General features: G+C 48.1%; 5 protein-coding genes across 5 annotated transcripts; 1 reads left to right on the top strand and 4 right to left on the bottom strand.

Annotated features, from left to right (window-relative positions):
- Nucleotides 1-263: 263 nt before the first annotated feature.
- Nucleotides 264-1,031, bottom strand: N7517_003339 (putative allergen; the record flags this gene model as incomplete). The annotated part of the gene is made up of 1 exon (XM_056721069.1): nucleotides 264-1,031. One exon carries the CDS (start codon nucleotides 1,029-1,031, stop codon nucleotides 264-266), a length of 768 nt encoding a protein of 255 aa, XP_056585204.1.
- Nucleotides 1,032-4,409: 3,378 nt separating this feature from the next.
- Nucleotides 4,410-6,064, top strand: N7517_003338 (SMP-30/gluconolactonase/LRE family protein; the record flags this gene model as incomplete). Its single annotated transcript, XM_056721068.1, has 8 exons — nucleotides 4,410-4,601; nucleotides 4,658-4,812; nucleotides 4,878-5,071; nucleotides 5,122-5,229; nucleotides 5,282-5,491; nucleotides 5,551-5,647; nucleotides 5,714-5,793; nucleotides 5,847-6,064. The coding sequence occupies 8 exons, from the start codon at nucleotides 4,410-4,412 to the stop codon at nucleotides 6,062-6,064; spliced, it is 1,254 nt and encodes a 417-aa protein (XP_056585203.1).
- A 208-nt stretch (nucleotides 6,065-6,272) lies between these two features.
- On the bottom strand, nucleotides 6,273-7,228 carry N7517_003337 (uncharacterized protein; the record flags this gene model as incomplete). Its single annotated transcript, XM_056721067.1, has 2 exons — nucleotides 6,273-6,790; nucleotides 6,871-7,228. 2 exons carry the CDS (start codon nucleotides 7,226-7,228, stop codon nucleotides 6,273-6,275), a joined length of 876 nt encoding a protein of 291 aa, XP_056585202.1.
- A 1,732-nt stretch (nucleotides 7,229-8,960) lies between these two features.
- N7517_003336 (uncharacterized protein) lies at nucleotides 8,961-12,992 on the bottom strand (the record flags this gene model as incomplete). Its single annotated transcript, XM_056721066.1, has 1 exon — nucleotides 8,961-12,992. One exon carries the CDS (start codon nucleotides 12,990-12,992, stop codon nucleotides 8,961-8,963), a length of 4,032 nt encoding a protein of 1,343 aa, XP_056585201.1.
- A 1,090-nt stretch (nucleotides 12,993-14,082) lies between these two features.
- On the bottom strand, nucleotides 14,083-15,235 carry N7517_003335 (putative C2H2 finger domain protein (Kin17); the record flags this gene model as incomplete). Its single annotated transcript, XM_056721065.1, has 4 exons — nucleotides 14,083-14,741; nucleotides 14,800-14,821; nucleotides 14,876-15,033; nucleotides 15,085-15,235. The coding sequence occupies 4 exons, from the start codon at nucleotides 15,233-15,235 to the stop codon at nucleotides 14,083-14,085; spliced, it is 990 nt and encodes a 329-aa protein (XP_056585200.1).
- Between the last annotated feature and the right edge of the window lie 147 nt (nucleotides 15,236-15,382).

The raw sequence follows: 15,382 nt of genomic DNA, 5'->3' as shown, positions 1-15,382 counted from the left end.
GGACATCTGACTCCCCAGTAAAACGAGTAAAGACAAGGCCTAGATTTCGATGGAAAATTTTACAATGGAAAGAAGTATTCGAAAGAAGTAATTGAAAGAATGTGTTATATTGTATAACCAAAAAACAAGGACCAGCCTATAAGTCTCTATATTGACATAGAAGCAGAAACCATTCCAGCTGGGTATAGATCATCCTCCGAAACAGAATGACCCAAGAGTCTATCTTCAAAATCATATAAAATTAAATCTCAAAGAAAACAAATTTATCCGCTGTAATCAATGGTAACAGCCAGACGAACAGGACCAGAGCCCAGGTTGGCACCAATACCGCCGACAGCAGTCTCGGCGGAGGTGTAAGCGTTATTGACAACGCCGGCATCCTTAGTGACAGAAGAGCAGACAGAGCCAAGGGCATCGCAGATCTGCATACCGGAGATGGACATGCCAGCATTCTGAGCAGAGATGACAGAGACATCGAATCCAGACCAGCCGCTGTTGGTGGTGGAACCGAAATCGAACTCGCCCCAGGTGGAGGCGTAGCCACCCATAGAATCGGTGGGGATGGTAGAGCCTGAGGCGGCAGCAAAGCCACCATTGGTATCCTCGTCAAAGGCGACGTACTTGGTCTCGCCGGCGGCAAGAGTGAAAGTGTTGCATGCGTTGCCGAACCATCCTGTCATCCCGCCATCGGGGCCGTACTTGTTGAAGATGGCGACGGTCCAGTCCTCAGTGTTGTGGCCAGTGAATTGCGCAACGTACTTGTAGTTGCTGGCGGAGGCGGCGTCAACGGTGATGATGTTGCTGCCGTAGGGGTTGCCCACGTTGCCGGCGTATGTTTCGCCTGAGCCTGATGAGCTGGTGGAGGCGCCGAAGCCGTCGGTCGAGTATGAGCCGCTGGAAGGAGTAGAGGTCCAGTCACCGCCGGAGGTGCCAGTAGCAATGGCCTGGCGGCGCTCGAGGGTAGTTTGTCTGGCGAAGGTGCTGCTAGTAAGGGCAGCGGCCAGCAGCATGAGGGACTTGGTGAATTGCATCTTGATGGTAGTGTTGAGTGATTGAGTCACAAAAGAAGGTGAATATCAGTGAAGATATAAACGAATGTGATATGTTGGTTGGATTGCAAAGACAGTAGTGAATGAATGAATGAATGAATGAACGGTGGTACCAAAAAGGAATGTGGTTGTTTGAAGCAAGAAAACAGAAAGGAGGGACAAGGACAGGTATATATACCTTTGAAAGCGACAAAATCTTCTTCCGCCACGCTTGCCTCGTGAGTTGAAAGCAAAGGATCGAACCGTAAAGAGCCGGGTACCTGGTTCCATACCAGCGAACCACTGGGGGGCGCACATACGTCAAATTGCCTGAAAGGACTCGTACACCATGGATGATTCTACAAAGGTCGAGGCTCCAATACTGTGGGTTTGACATGAGTCTCTTTGGATCGGTGGATATATGGCTGAATGTAAGCAATACAATTGGAGGTAGAATGGGGTTGGATCAAATTCCATGGGTCAAACAGTAGAAGGTGTAATCTGATTGGATCCATATTGTAGATTCAAGCCACCAATAAATCTAAATTTCTAGATTATTCGGTACATTCCTTATTGGTGGAGGTATATATGTGGGTCTGATCATCCGTTATCCTTGGATATATCCCGGACTAAGGTCGGGGTGATCGGAAAGCCACGATTTAGGCAGGGGAGGCGCTGAAAGTTGCAAATTGTATTGTCTGGGTCCAACTCCATAAGGATGCCCTAGTGTGGGACCAACAGGGGTCAGATGGTCTTAGTCCGGGGCTAAAGGGAACGGAACTATCAGGAACTCAGATCCGGGATGATTAGAACTGTGGCCGCTGCATTGTCAAGATGTATTGTCGAGATGCGTAGTAGTTGAACACGTGCCGCTATGACCTCCAACGCTTCACTAATTCTCTGCTGGGGGCATCCTATCACTCCCGGAGAGGTCTCCGAACTCAATTGTTGATAGAATTTTGTAGAATGTGTGTGTCCGTGGACACCGACGTAGTGGTCCAGGAGAAAATGTAATACGATTGGCTGAAAGTCCTGAGTAGCTTAGCCAATCATAGTATATTTTATAGTCTTGGCAGGGCATTGGTCATACTATAGCCAATCATCATTTACCCCTGCTCTTCCCTAGAAACAATCCATGGTTTCCTATTATGTGCCTTGAATTCTCTTCAAAAAGTGTGCGCTTTCTTTTGGAAAAAGCCGCAATTCAGGCTTGGCTCCTGCTTCACATGCAAGCCATCGGCTAAATCTCTTAGCACGCCACCGTCTTCCAGCGGCTTAGATTCCCCCTGGTGGATCGTTTGATTTTGTTCTTCCGCAGCCTTCCACTGAAGCGCCACTGCCCAGGCCTCAACCAAGAAGACGCGGATGCGCAATAATCAAGACCTTAGTGTTTGGAGAGTGAATCGTGGAGGAAACTCGGTATTCCTCGGGATAAATGTTGCCATCGCTCAAATGCGGCGACAGGCGATGGCAGTTTGTATCAGGTTCACCGTGTCGGAAATTTGAACAAAGATTGGTCTTTTCTTGTTTTAAAACGGTCGAAGATAAAATTTAAAACGGTCGAAGATAAAGTTAGACACTACGTAGAACAAAGACCCCATAATGTGATCGGCATTGTGAGACTTGGGTAAAACTGTGGGTTTCTAAGACAAAAGACAAGTCTAGACTTGTAAATGGTCTGGAATGGTCTGAAAAGAAGTTGGCTAGGCTTTGCGATGCTCATTGAAAACTTAACTTTCCGGGGACGCTTTCCCTGTTTCTCAAAATGCAGTATATATTGCCTTGTTCCTGGTGCCTCTCGCAATAACAGCCACAAGGAGTTTACTACATGCCGAGATGATGCTGCATTCTATTCACCGACAATACCCATCCTTAAATATACATAGCATTTCATCTATCCCGCAATGCAAAGATAGAATAATCGTCACTCAGAGTTAGTGATAGTTAGTCAAGTTTGGCGCTGTAATGCCTGTTGTATCAGGCCTGAAGTATACGACGTCACGTGCAGATATCATTGATTGTAGTAAGTTAGTTATGTAATCACATATGCAATCTTAGAAATCAGGCCCCAATTTCCGGTTGATTACATAAGTGGATTTAGCCGGGCGCCAGGCCAAAAGATCAGAAGGACAAACAGACGTTTAAAGACAAACAGAATGTCTGTCTGTCATTGCAGCGGTATATATTAGGCCCTAACATCTGTTAGGGACCACATGTATTCCAACGTGTTGCCTATGTAGGGCCAATCAAACACTATCCAAAGCTTCCGGCCGTCCCACCATAATAAAGGACTTAGTCAATTGAATTTGCGAATACAGCTACAAGGATGTGTAGTATAAATCTCGGGGAAACACAAAGCACAAGTTACACAAGAGATGAATGGGGGATCTTTATATCAATACAGTACGATGGGCCCCGGAATTGCTGAAAAGTCAAGTATAATTGAGTGTATGTCTGGTTCTCACTAAAGAAATGACCGAACAGAAGTACTACATACATTGTCTTGTGAGAGAAAAGCCTCTGTTCCTGATCTACCAAGCCAATAGCTCCGGTTTACGTAACTTATACATACAGGCACACCTCCAGATAGCATATCTTATCTAAAGATGGATACTCCGTACGGAGTCCATACGTCAAAAGAGGAGTTTGACAACTATCTGGGCCTTGCCAAGTTGGCCAACTCCCTTCACCTAACACCCGAAGGGGGCACGGTTACTTGGTAAGGTCCAAATAGTAACTGAGATGCAGTACAATGCTCTAGTGGATCTAACTTGTTGTCGTTTTGACTCGCAGGAAGCTCGAAATCCAAGTCCAATTTCAAGCCGAAGTTTAGCCCGAGCCAAGGCTTTTAGCTCGGGGGGCTGAAGAGCCGGAAAGTTGCCAAGTATTGAACTGTTTGGTGATGGTGAAGCACCAGGAAGAACTGGAAAGAATCATAGATGAGCAAGGAAGGAGTATTGAGATGATCTAGATGTCAAGGAGGTCCTGGATTGGGAAACAGGCTGGCCTCAGGCCGCCAACATCTTAATTCATGATTCTCTTCTATTCGTCTGGTAGCTTGCATACTCGACAGTTCGATAATCCTCAGAGCACTACTAATTCTCAGAATGCTTGGCAAAATGGCGGCAACGAGTGCTCCGACACTGACGTCGATAGGCGGCGAATCGGGCCGAATTAAGTGCCAAACGCAGGTGTTTTGGCAACTTGGCATTATCGGGCCAACTCCGAGAATATTGATACACGCCATAGCTTTGACTGAAGATCCGGAGAATTTCTGCATGTTGTCTCTAGGGAAAAAAGGCACGGGTCTATCCCTCTATCTCCACTTCCCCCGCCCCCTGACATAAATGCCCGATCTCCCCTTCCTTTAATTATTGTTCTATGTACTTCGCGCCTGGCACTGTCTCAAAGATGGCATCTCAACTTTCATCACTGGCTACACTGCTGCTCCTAGGATCCTTCCTAGCACCAGTCATCTCGAGTAATATTCCTGCTCAAGCGCAGTTGATTGACCAAAAGGCCTTCAATGTCCTAGACACGACTAAGCCCCCAACCGAATTCAATGCGAAGAGTGTATGCGATTCCTCATTTGAAGTCTCCGGTAGCACCTCGTACTGATCAATGCATAGCTGTTTGTGCCTCCAGGGTCTACAGGAGACAGTCTAGCTCAGCAACCTTTCCATGTATACGACAAGGAATTCCTGAGGATCATTGGAAAAGCTCCAACTTTAACCCGGATCGCACACTCCCCAAAGAACCCTCTATTCCATGAGGCGGTTGTATGGTATGTATCCAAAGCACAAATAAAGCACAAGCCAAGGATAGGTTGCATCTGACTTTAGCTTATAGGTCCGAGGAAACGGACGAGATGTTTTTTGTCCAAAATGCAGGCGCTAAGGACGCTGGCACCGGCCTTGAAAAGTCAGCTATTATTGAAAAAATCTCTCTTGCAGACGCTGCTGCTGTCTCCCACAAGTCGGATGCGGTGGGCCTTGTTGATGTAACCACCGTTCCTTCATCACCAATGGTTCTCAATCCCAATGGTAGGCAATCAGCTCTTCTTGCAGGTCAAATACAACTGACAACGGTCTAGGAGCTACCAATTACCGGGGACAGATTGTATTCACCGGTGAGGGTCAAGGTGACAATGAACCGCCTGCCCTGTGGGTTATGAACCCGAAAAGTCCATTTAACACTACAGGTCAGTACACACTAGGTCCATGGATTTCGCGAGTTAACAAAGTGGTCTATAGTTATACTTAACAACTACTTCGGCCGCCAATTCAACTCTCTGAACGATGTGGCCATCCACCCGAAAAACAAAGATATCTACTTCACAGACACGATCTATGGCTATGTACAGGACTTCCGCCCTGCACCCGGCCTGCAGGATCAAGTGTACCGATTCAACCCCGATACAGGTGCTGTCACAGTTGTCGCAGATGGATTTGGCCATCCCAACGGTAGGGAATCAAGAATGTGTACAGGCTGAAAAAGGAAGGTGCAACTGACATTGTAGCAGGTCTCACTTTCTCTCCAAATGGCAAGTACGCATATATCGCCGATACCGGAATCGATAGCGGCTTTTTCGGTCTCGACTTCACCCGTCCTGCTTCTATGTATGTACTATGGTTTCAAATGTTCCTAGTTTGGACTTGTAGCTGATTATGGATTGCGTGTTATAGTTATCGGTTTGATGTGACAGCCGACGGCACCTTCGAAAATCGCAAGACCTTTGCCTTTGTTCACTCTGGAGCACCTGATGGTAAGTCAAGCAAGCTGTAATTAATATTCTGTTCAGGCTAATGTGTTAAATAGGCATCCACTGCGATTCATGGGGTAACGTATATGCTGGCTGTGGTGACGGTGTCCATGTCTGGAACCCATCTGGCAAGCTCATCGGCAAGATCTATCTTGGATCCGGTACGGCGAATTTCAACTTCGCTGGAAAGGGTAGAATGGTTATCTGCGCTGAAACAGACCTTTACTACGCCACATTAGCCGCGGCCGGCAGCTATGTTGACAGTGAGATGTGAGAACCAGGGGGCCGGTTTTGGTTTTCTATATTTCCCGTCTGGTCATTGATATAAAAACAATGTTGGGTGATGTCGCAGGAGTCGCATGTTATCTTGACATGCGCCAGAGATTCGAAATAGTTTGTTGTATTACATATTCACATAAAAGAAGTGAGAGAGTATGGGGCTTTCTCTCGGTATTTACTTCACCTAGACACCATGCAGGCCATCACCGATATGTCGTCTGCGATGGCATTTCATGAACCATATTTTCATCTCGACCACCAAGCTCTTGAGGGGGCTTATTTTCCTCTCGACCCGCAAGCTCTTGTGGGCCTTCGGGGCCTTTATTGTAGTACTCAACGATGTTCGACCCAGGAACGCTCGATCCTGGAACACTCGACCCAGTAACACTCGAAACGGGAACACTCGACCCAGGAACACTCGATCCGGGGGCACTGGGCATTAGAGGGCTTGGGTCCGTAGGTGTTCCTATGCTCTTCTTTGCCCGGTTTCGGCGACGGAGTACGAACCAGAGTAGACCAACCAGGATAGCCAATCCAGCTACTCCGCCAACAACGCCACCAGCAATGGCTCCGGTATTGGATGATGAAGACGAATTCTCCGGCGCACTTGCAGAGGTAGTGGCTTCTGCGGGAGAAAGGGAGGATTGTGTAGCACTGGTAGTCATGATGCTGGGCGTTGTACTGGATATTGTCGACGATGGCGTGGGCGTTGAGCTACTGCCTGTAGCAGGGGATTAGAAAGTCCGTTTGATGAGCCTATGAATTTATAACACAGGTTCAGACCACCGAAGCATTACATACCATGATACTGGATTTTCAAGATACTCGCATATTTGTTCAAGGTGGATAGATCGTCGGTGCAGCCGACATATCCATTCTTTAGCCTGAAAGCCGAGTCTCCATCAGCGCAGCAAAACCAATCCTCGGACTTGTAGACATTTGCAGTGCTGTTTGCACAATGTGTGTGGTCAACCAATTCGGAGCAGTCAGCTTCGAATTCGCAGCATTTCACGTTCTTTTGACCGGTTGGGCATTTCGTGCCGCCAGGGCAACAGGCACGGAAAGTATTCCAGGTTTCGCCGCAATCTTGTTCGGTGTGAAGACAGGTGTTGTTTCTGCGGACGGATAGCCCGTACGGGCTCTTCGAGCTATCGGACATGGGAGTCCTTGTGAAAGTGACAATAAATTGAATAGAGAAAGTAGTACGGAGTAGAGGGTCGACGTAAGGGTTTTCAAAGTATTGAGATGTGGGAGAGAGATGTGTAAAGTGCTAAAAGTCTCTGGTATTCAAACAGCGGCTGAGCCAGGGTTGATCGTTATTTTAGACTGTTCCAAATTGGGTCTGTGTACCTTATCAATATATACTGCAGACGTTGAAGGGGGCCATACCATTTACTAGCGCATACCAAATGGTTAGAGAGTTGGGGGCCATTTTAAATTTAGCCACATCAGATACTTTAGGTAGATATTGCACACTTCCCAGATATGTAAATGAAATCTTATGTCAATATACAAATAACCAGCTAGGTAAATTGTTTACTACAACATCGCAGGCAGGAGAGACTCCATGCCCTTAATTGGATGTGATCGACATATAAGGGACTGACACGGGAGCACAGCCCTGTAATTTTACGAGATAATTTTTCTAGAGAATGCCCATGACCTTGTACAGAGATGAGAACACAAACTGCCCGATGTCGCTACTTCGACATGCGTTCGTCCTCGCCATCTTATATCCGCTATAGTGACCCTGAATATCGTCTCCCGGGCATATATCGGGGTTTTATGCTAGGCCACCAGTGTTTATTAGTGATTCAAGCTCTTTTCAATTCCACTTTCTCTTTGTTTTCCCTGTGTTCTCCAGACTACACCAAGACCCTTGGCGTCGTCAATGCTGTAAAGTCATCCAATAAGGTGACTAGTGGCTGAAAGCTGAAACTCAAATTTACCTGTGCACTATGTAGGTCAGGGTGTCTTGATGCACAGTAATTTATAATCTCCGGTAGAAGTACATATCTGACAGTAAAGTTTGGGAAAAAGTCGATATATTTAGTTAAAGTGCTATACTCTGGGGAGAAATTAGTACTCATGTGGTCTTATTACAGATATAAGCTTTACCGTTGAATAAATACTACGATAATCGACAGTCATTTTATTATAGTTCCTAGAACCATTCACCGACGAAATTTGGCCGAGAAGAGAATTAACGATTCCAAAGATTCCAAGGTCATACTGAACAGACATCATGCCTCGATAATACAACGGTGTCCTCGTGGTGACATTAAGAAGAAAGACTGCATCTCCATATCGTTGGCTGTCCCACCTTCTTTCGTGGAAGGTCGAGCATTGGGCAAGGCTCGGAAGAAAAGCGCCGTAGCTAGACGGAGCTCCATTCGAGCTAGGTGCATACCCAAACAGACTATAAGAGTTAGGTCTATTAGTGACTCATTATGTACGGGGCAGTTGCCGATATAGAATCAAGCAACCATCACTAGGCAATTGATTTATAGTCTGGATTCCTTAGTAGCACAATGAGGTCAGAGAGTGTTCCAAAATACCTCCAGTCCTACGTAGTACGGTAACAGATCGGAAGGGAAACAAACGAGCCGATAGGTAGAGACATGTTAGAGCAAAGCAAGCAACTGTTTTGAGATGCAGGAAAGGCTTTCTTGCCGACTTCCGATATTGTATTCGCTTTGTAGCTGCCACGTGATTGATGTCTATAGGGTACATAAGTAACATGATCATTTCGAGACTTCCTTACCGATTAGATTATGGCCGATTCGAAATTAGATATGACATTGCTTGTAACAGAATCCAAAACAATGACTCGCTTATGATACAAATCGTTCAATCGTGGGGATCACTTATAACACACTCACGCTGATGTGTCAATATAACCGTGCCAAAGTTGTCGCTGGAATCAATAACAAAACCAACAAGAGGGCATATAGATGTCGCTGGAACAGCGAAGTCCCAGGTTTCGTATCACCAGTAGTTGTTATTTGAGTGACACCAGTAGGCATTTCCTTGACAACAAGGCTGCCCTTCTCTGTGCCTCCCTTCTCTGTGCTGCCATTCGGGGCTTTATCCTTCGAAATGCCCGTGCCATCGGAGGAAGAGCCCTCCGGCCTAGGCGCAAGCTGAAGAATCAAATTGGCCATTTTATGACAATCACTCTCCTTCGCAATCATATACGGCGTCTTCCCAGTCGAGTCCTTACTCCAAACATCCGCACCGGCAGAAATCAACCGCCGAATCGAGGTCTCCCACCCAGCCTGCGCAGCTAAACGCAGGTATAAGTCTATATCCACATCATCCCGGGACAGATTCGCACCATTCTCAATAAGGAGAAGTCCAATGGCACCACTAGACAACGCGAGCGGAGGACACCCCCACTGATCCTCGATATCCGTGTCCGCGCCGGACAGGAGCAACGCCTCAGCTTTGTCCCAGGATCCCTTGATGGCGGATATATGGAGGGGTGTGCGGCCGTATTTGCTTTGAATGTTGATGTCGGCGCCGTGGGAGATGAGAAGACGGGTGGTCTCTATATCGCGGTCGGCGACGGCCCAGTGGAGTGCTGCCTGACCACTGTCTGGGTCGGGCTGGTTGATTTCCTCTTTTGACGAGTCGGGCAGACGCTCTTTGAGCTCATCGGACTGATTCAGTATGACGAGTGACCAGATCGGAAGAGCGGCGGGGATAGACAGACCCGTGTCCGACCGCTTGACCTCGTCGATGATGGTTCCAGTGTCGGTGCGCTGAAGCGATTTAGATATGCGGCTCTCATCGTTCTGTCGTGCTCGAACTGCGTTAAGCACCTCGAGGAGTGCAGGACTGTCAGATTCACGCGCAACACGGATTGGCGTTCTCCCGTAGTTATCCTTGATAGTCGGGTTGCCGCCATGCTTGAGGAGAACGTCGGCCGTCTCCAGGTCTCCCGTGCGGGCGTTATCGTGCAGAGCTGTTTTACCATTGACATCTTGCATGTTGACATCCAATGTTGGGTCATGTGCTAGCAGGATGCGAAGGATCTCTGCCTGGCTATTGATGGCCGCCGAGTGCAATGTGCCCCGGCCGAAGACATCAATATGGCGGATATCGGCGCCCCGTTTGATCAATAGCCGAACGATTGATGTTTTACCATTGTCAATAGCTCGCATGATGACCGTCCCATACCACCTTTCCTGCTTTACCTCCGTGTCAGCCCCGTTGTCAAGCAGTGCCTCGACGAGATCGTAATAACCTCCCTGGGCAGCGTGGGTAAGCGCTGTGGTGCCACTCGCATCGCCGTGATTGACATCTATACCAGGATACGCAAGCAGGAGCTTGACAGCATCAGTGGCGCCGTATTGAGCGGCAATTATCAACGCAGTTCCGCCATCAGGGTTCCTGCACTGTTTTTTCACATCGATCTCTTTAGCAGCTAGGAGGGGCGCAAGGTAACCGACAAGGTCACCCGCAGCTGCAATCATTAGGGGTGTATAGTGTAACCAGCGCGCATCTGAGACATTGACATCGATGTTCTGCTGGTCTAAGAGTAACTTAAAAACATCAAGACGCCTGTGGCGGATTGCCCAGTGCAGCGGAGCGCGGCCGCTGTTGTCCACTGTGTTCAATGATGCGCCTACCTTGATTAGAGCTGTTGCGACGTTAATATTGCCTCGTCGGACAGCGAGTGATAGAGGCGTGTGTCCGCTCATATCCGTGGTGTTTGGATCGTGCCCCTGTCCGAGGAGTTTCTCCACGAGGCGATTGAGATTAAAGTGCGCGGCGAGATGGACTGCGGAACCATTTTTTGCAGACCAGCTGATAGACTGATGTTGGTCTTCTAGATACCATAGGGCTTGGGTTACCGTAGCCAAAGAATTGACATCAGTGAGAAGGTCAAAAGCCCGATTGAACAACTCATCATCCGATGTCGCGCGGAGGTGCTTCCCCCAGTTAATGGATGCATACCGCAAGAAGGGATACTTCTCTAGGCGCTTCTCGAAATCAATAGCTTCAGATGGACCATCACAGGCACCGGCTCGGAACACATCGAACCAAAGATATGTCAGACAGGTTGAGGTAACCTTCATGTTTCCTTGGGGGAACCAGTGATCGCAGTTTTGTTTAAAGAAGCCCTCGGCTGAATAATGAACTAACCTTAGACAATGAGACTCATCGAACTGTACTAGACCTGCACACTTGCTTGCCAAGGTCCTCGCGCTGATAATGCTGTCATCATCAACGTCTGTATCACCCTCACTAACCGCCAGAGCGTGCTCAATGGCTTTCTCATGCAGCGGCTGCTCCGCGAAAACAACCCAGCGGAGGAATTCTAGGACCTTCTCTCTCGGCGATGGGGGCAACTCGGTGATTCGAGACATGGCATCTGCATAAGTGCCGTCCAGCTCCTGGGGCAGGGTCTTCAGTGCCAGCGTGAGCTGTTTGATGTTGAGCTTGGACTCCAGTGTGTCCATGTTGAATTTGGCCAACAGGAACATCCCGCCATTGTTCTTGACTACGGTCGTGAGGATTCTATCCATCAACCCTTCTTTCGTTTCCACGCACTGCCGCAGAAAGTCGGACGCGCTTGTTCGCCACAGGACATAGGTAGTCAAATCCTCTTCCACAGCCGCGACAGGGACGACGCGAGCGTTGAACTCAAGGTGGAAAGTGTGCCCTTTATAACCGCAGCGCTTGCCAACATCGTAACAGCCAGAGCAGAGGTCGTAACTGACACTGCATTCGGCGCAGTGGTACTGAAACGGGAGGACTAGGTCATTGCAGACATCGCAGTATATATTGCTTTCGGAGTCTAGGAAGTGTCTAAAATGGCGGACAATATTGGGCAATGGGCGCGATGTGACCATAAGATTGACCGTGCTTTTGGCCGGGGGTTTTGCTATGCTCCATGGAGCGAGACTTTGCAACAAGGGGCGTCGCTCATTCTCTTCGCGCAGTTCGTCCAGTCCGTCGAGGATGATGAAAACCTTTGTGAACTGGCTGAAGAGGAGCTCGAGCGTTGACTGCAGCTGCGATCGTGAGGGCCTTGTCCCTTCCTTGCTGTGTTTAGTGAATAGCTCCATCATACCAGTTACACCAACATCGTATCGCTGGACAAATTGCTTGATGATGCTGGAAAGCAGGTTTTCGATATCTTGGGTCAACGGGTCATCCCATTTGCAGTAGAGCATTATGACCGCGGCGCCCTTGAGGCCACATTCCTCTCGCACTCGCAGCCCCTCCAGCTCATTGTATACAATCGATGATAGGAAAGTTTTCCCAGCACCAGGAATCCCAGGGCAGTAGATCATGGTATTATCTCCCTCTCGCCACTCGCAAAAGTCATCGCGATCCAGGAACCACTTGCACGTCCCCTTGTGGTGCTCGTTGGAGATCATACTTTGCTTGGTGATAAAGTTGAGCGGAGAAATCCAGTCAATCAGCTCCTTCAACCTCGCCTCGTCAACCACCTTCTTCACGCTCTGCCCATCGCGGTAGATATCCTGAGAGATGGCATAAGTCGACTGGTTAATACCATCCTGCAGCGTAGACTTCAAGCGATGGATACGCTGGATCATTTTTTCCGCATCCTTCTGCGTAAACGGCCAAGCGAGCGTCTGCGCAATCCTTCCCCGCGACAGGCGAGACTGAATCTTATTCTCCAGATCCTCCAGCTGTATTTTGATATCCTTCAAAATACCATCCGGCTCGAACAGCGGACGTAACGAGTCCGGGATTTTATCATTTTTAATCGCGTCGGAGGAAAGCTGCGCGAGAAGCGACGTGATAGACATCCAGAGGTGGGTGACTTCATGACAGAGTGTCAACCGGTCTTTCCCACCAGTTCGAACAGTCCCGAGATATCCGATGATCTGGTATGCGAGGGTTGCGAGGCCCGCGACGCTGGCCGTTATACTCAAGGGATCCATGGTTGTCGGGGATAGAGGGAAACAAACCCGAATTTTGCCATTTTGAATTGCAGCTACTCCGCGCACTAACTTGAATACGAGCATGCAGGGGCAGGGTAGTTCGTATGCCCCGACAAGGCTGGGTCAGTGCGGCAATCGCGCCGGCCCGCAGGATTCCCGAGGTCTCACCTAGTGATTGTCTATACCTGGTTAAGGTAGAAGGCATACCGAGATCATCAACCATTTAACTCATCCTTGAATTCAAGCCTGGAAGACCCCTGAACACCTATCACGCCTCTAGCGCTCTACAATCTAGGGCTAAGCAGCGAATCCTTGGCTTTTTTCGTATACATTAATCGAAGATTATACATGGGAAAGTCATGCACAATTTAAGTGGACATCTATATTAGATTATATTCAAAAATATTTAAGACAACTGAAACCAAAAATACTATTGAAAAGGCTTAACAAGGCCTCATGGCCAACTCTTGCAATGATGAATCGATTGAGCAAGAAATCCATGTTCATATCCACACAAAAAAAACAGAGAAAGACCGCATTGAACGCGGGACCTGGCAATAATGCTCAGGTTCGATACGAGAATCACACCACTACCTACGACGCTATGAGAGCAACATATTCTAATTGTCTCCATTATCCGAGCTGTCAACGGGTTTGAGTTGTCAATCATATGCATATTTCTTATTCAATTGCTAACTGGTGTGTATCGTGCACAATTAAGTTACAATTATTACTCTCTGATAAATTACAAACCTCGACGTTACTTGAAAAGGTCTGGGGGAATAAGTTATCGGTATATATATATATGGATGGTTGGAAGCCACTACAGTGTGGTATACGACCATGGATAATGTTAGAACAACAGTTTGAAATAGAATATGATCAAGCACGTCGTGAAAGTCTACATACCATATAAAACACAACAGTTATCCACCAGCCCTAATTACAGTTGGAAGATGAAGCAAATTTGAAGAAACGATGCATGTACCCAGCCCAAAGGTGACCCACCCATCAGGTGTTTTGGATGGTGGTAGGGTCAGCCGCAGGCCGGGTAGCTGGGTATGTATTTTTGTATGTAAGATATGTCACCTTAAGTGATCTTTGGTCGCTTATTCGTGAAACCAGAGTCTGGACGAGATCGCTTTCGCTCCATTGCCTCCATCTCGGCCCTCATAATTCTTTCCTGTTCAGTCATCTTCTTAGGAGCCGCGAAAATAGAGCCCTTCTTCCCGGCCAAAGGGTTCTTCTTGGCCATAGCAAACACGTTCTTTGGCTTTTGTGCGCCCATTGACATCGAAATCTTGACTGGTGCGGCAGGCGCAGACGGAGCGGGAGAGTCGGTGCTTCCTGTCGGTGCATCTGTGTCTTCCAGCAATACTGTGGTCTTTTCTGTTGTGGGAGGCGACGCAGGCTTCGTATCTGTCTTCTTCGAGCCAAGACCAAGATTCAAGGTCATCTTTTCTCCTTCCTTCCTCTGCAACAATCTTGCCTCGGGTTCTGCATCTGCGTTGTTCGTAGCGCTGGCCATCGCCGCTTGCTGGGCTCGCTTAATCTGGTCCTGAATCAAGCGTTGTTCTCGTTCTTCGTCTCCCTTCTCCTGGCGTTCTTTCTTTAAGATAGCCTCCCGGCGGCGAAGTGTGTCTGGGCTGTTATCAATCCACGCGATGACCAAGCCCTTCTCAGTTTCCTCAACACGGCATTTTCCCTCCCGGCCTAGGTATGCCGCAAACTGTGATAAACTTTTCCATTCTGCGTTCATAGTTAGCTTTCACCCTCGCCCTTGCTTCTCCTTTCCGTCGGAACATACCTGTACTGTTCATGTGAATGTGCTATAAAAAAGTTAGCCAGAATCAGCAGAAAGGAGTGAAATGCAAGAGACATACCTGCTTATCGGCCACAATCTGATTATAGAAATGATTGACGTTGATGGGTTTTGTTCCATGCGTGGTTCTGAGGGTATCGAGGAAAGTTCGCTCAAATTCGCGACTAAATTCTCTGATGTGCTTGCGCGGGTCTTCACCAATGATCATCATCTGTCGGACTAAGACAAAGTTAGCTGGTGGCCGGGACATAGAGGATAGGAGTTCCGTACCATGCGCCTCAGTCATAGTGTGACATTTGAACCCGTTTTCATCTCGACATTGTTTCTCGCATGCCTGGCAAAACCATCGAAGGCGACCCAGTCCTTTGCTTTTGATCTTGTTGCCGATGGCCTTTGTACTGCCAGCCTCCGCGCGGCCCATTTTGTATGCTGGTAAATGAAGTCGGGAGAAGCGTGCGAGGAAAACGATAAGAGGGGAAAGCTTCGAAGGGTCAATAGATCAAAAAGCTGGGGTATGAGAAGTATTCGAAGAAAGTAGTGAGAGAAGCTTGGTGGCGTAGATCGCGAT

Source organism: Penicillium concentricum (assembly GCF_028827145.1).
Source record: "Penicillium concentricum strain IBT 3081 chromosome Unknown utg000001l_segment0_segment0, whole genome shotgun sequence".
Classification (NCBI taxonomy): Eukaryota; Fungi; Ascomycota; class Eurotiomycetes; order Eurotiales; family Aspergillaceae; genus Penicillium; species Penicillium concentricum.
The sequence above is the reverse complement of the archived record's forward strand: the minus strand, read 5'-3'. Positions and strand labels throughout refer to the sequence as shown.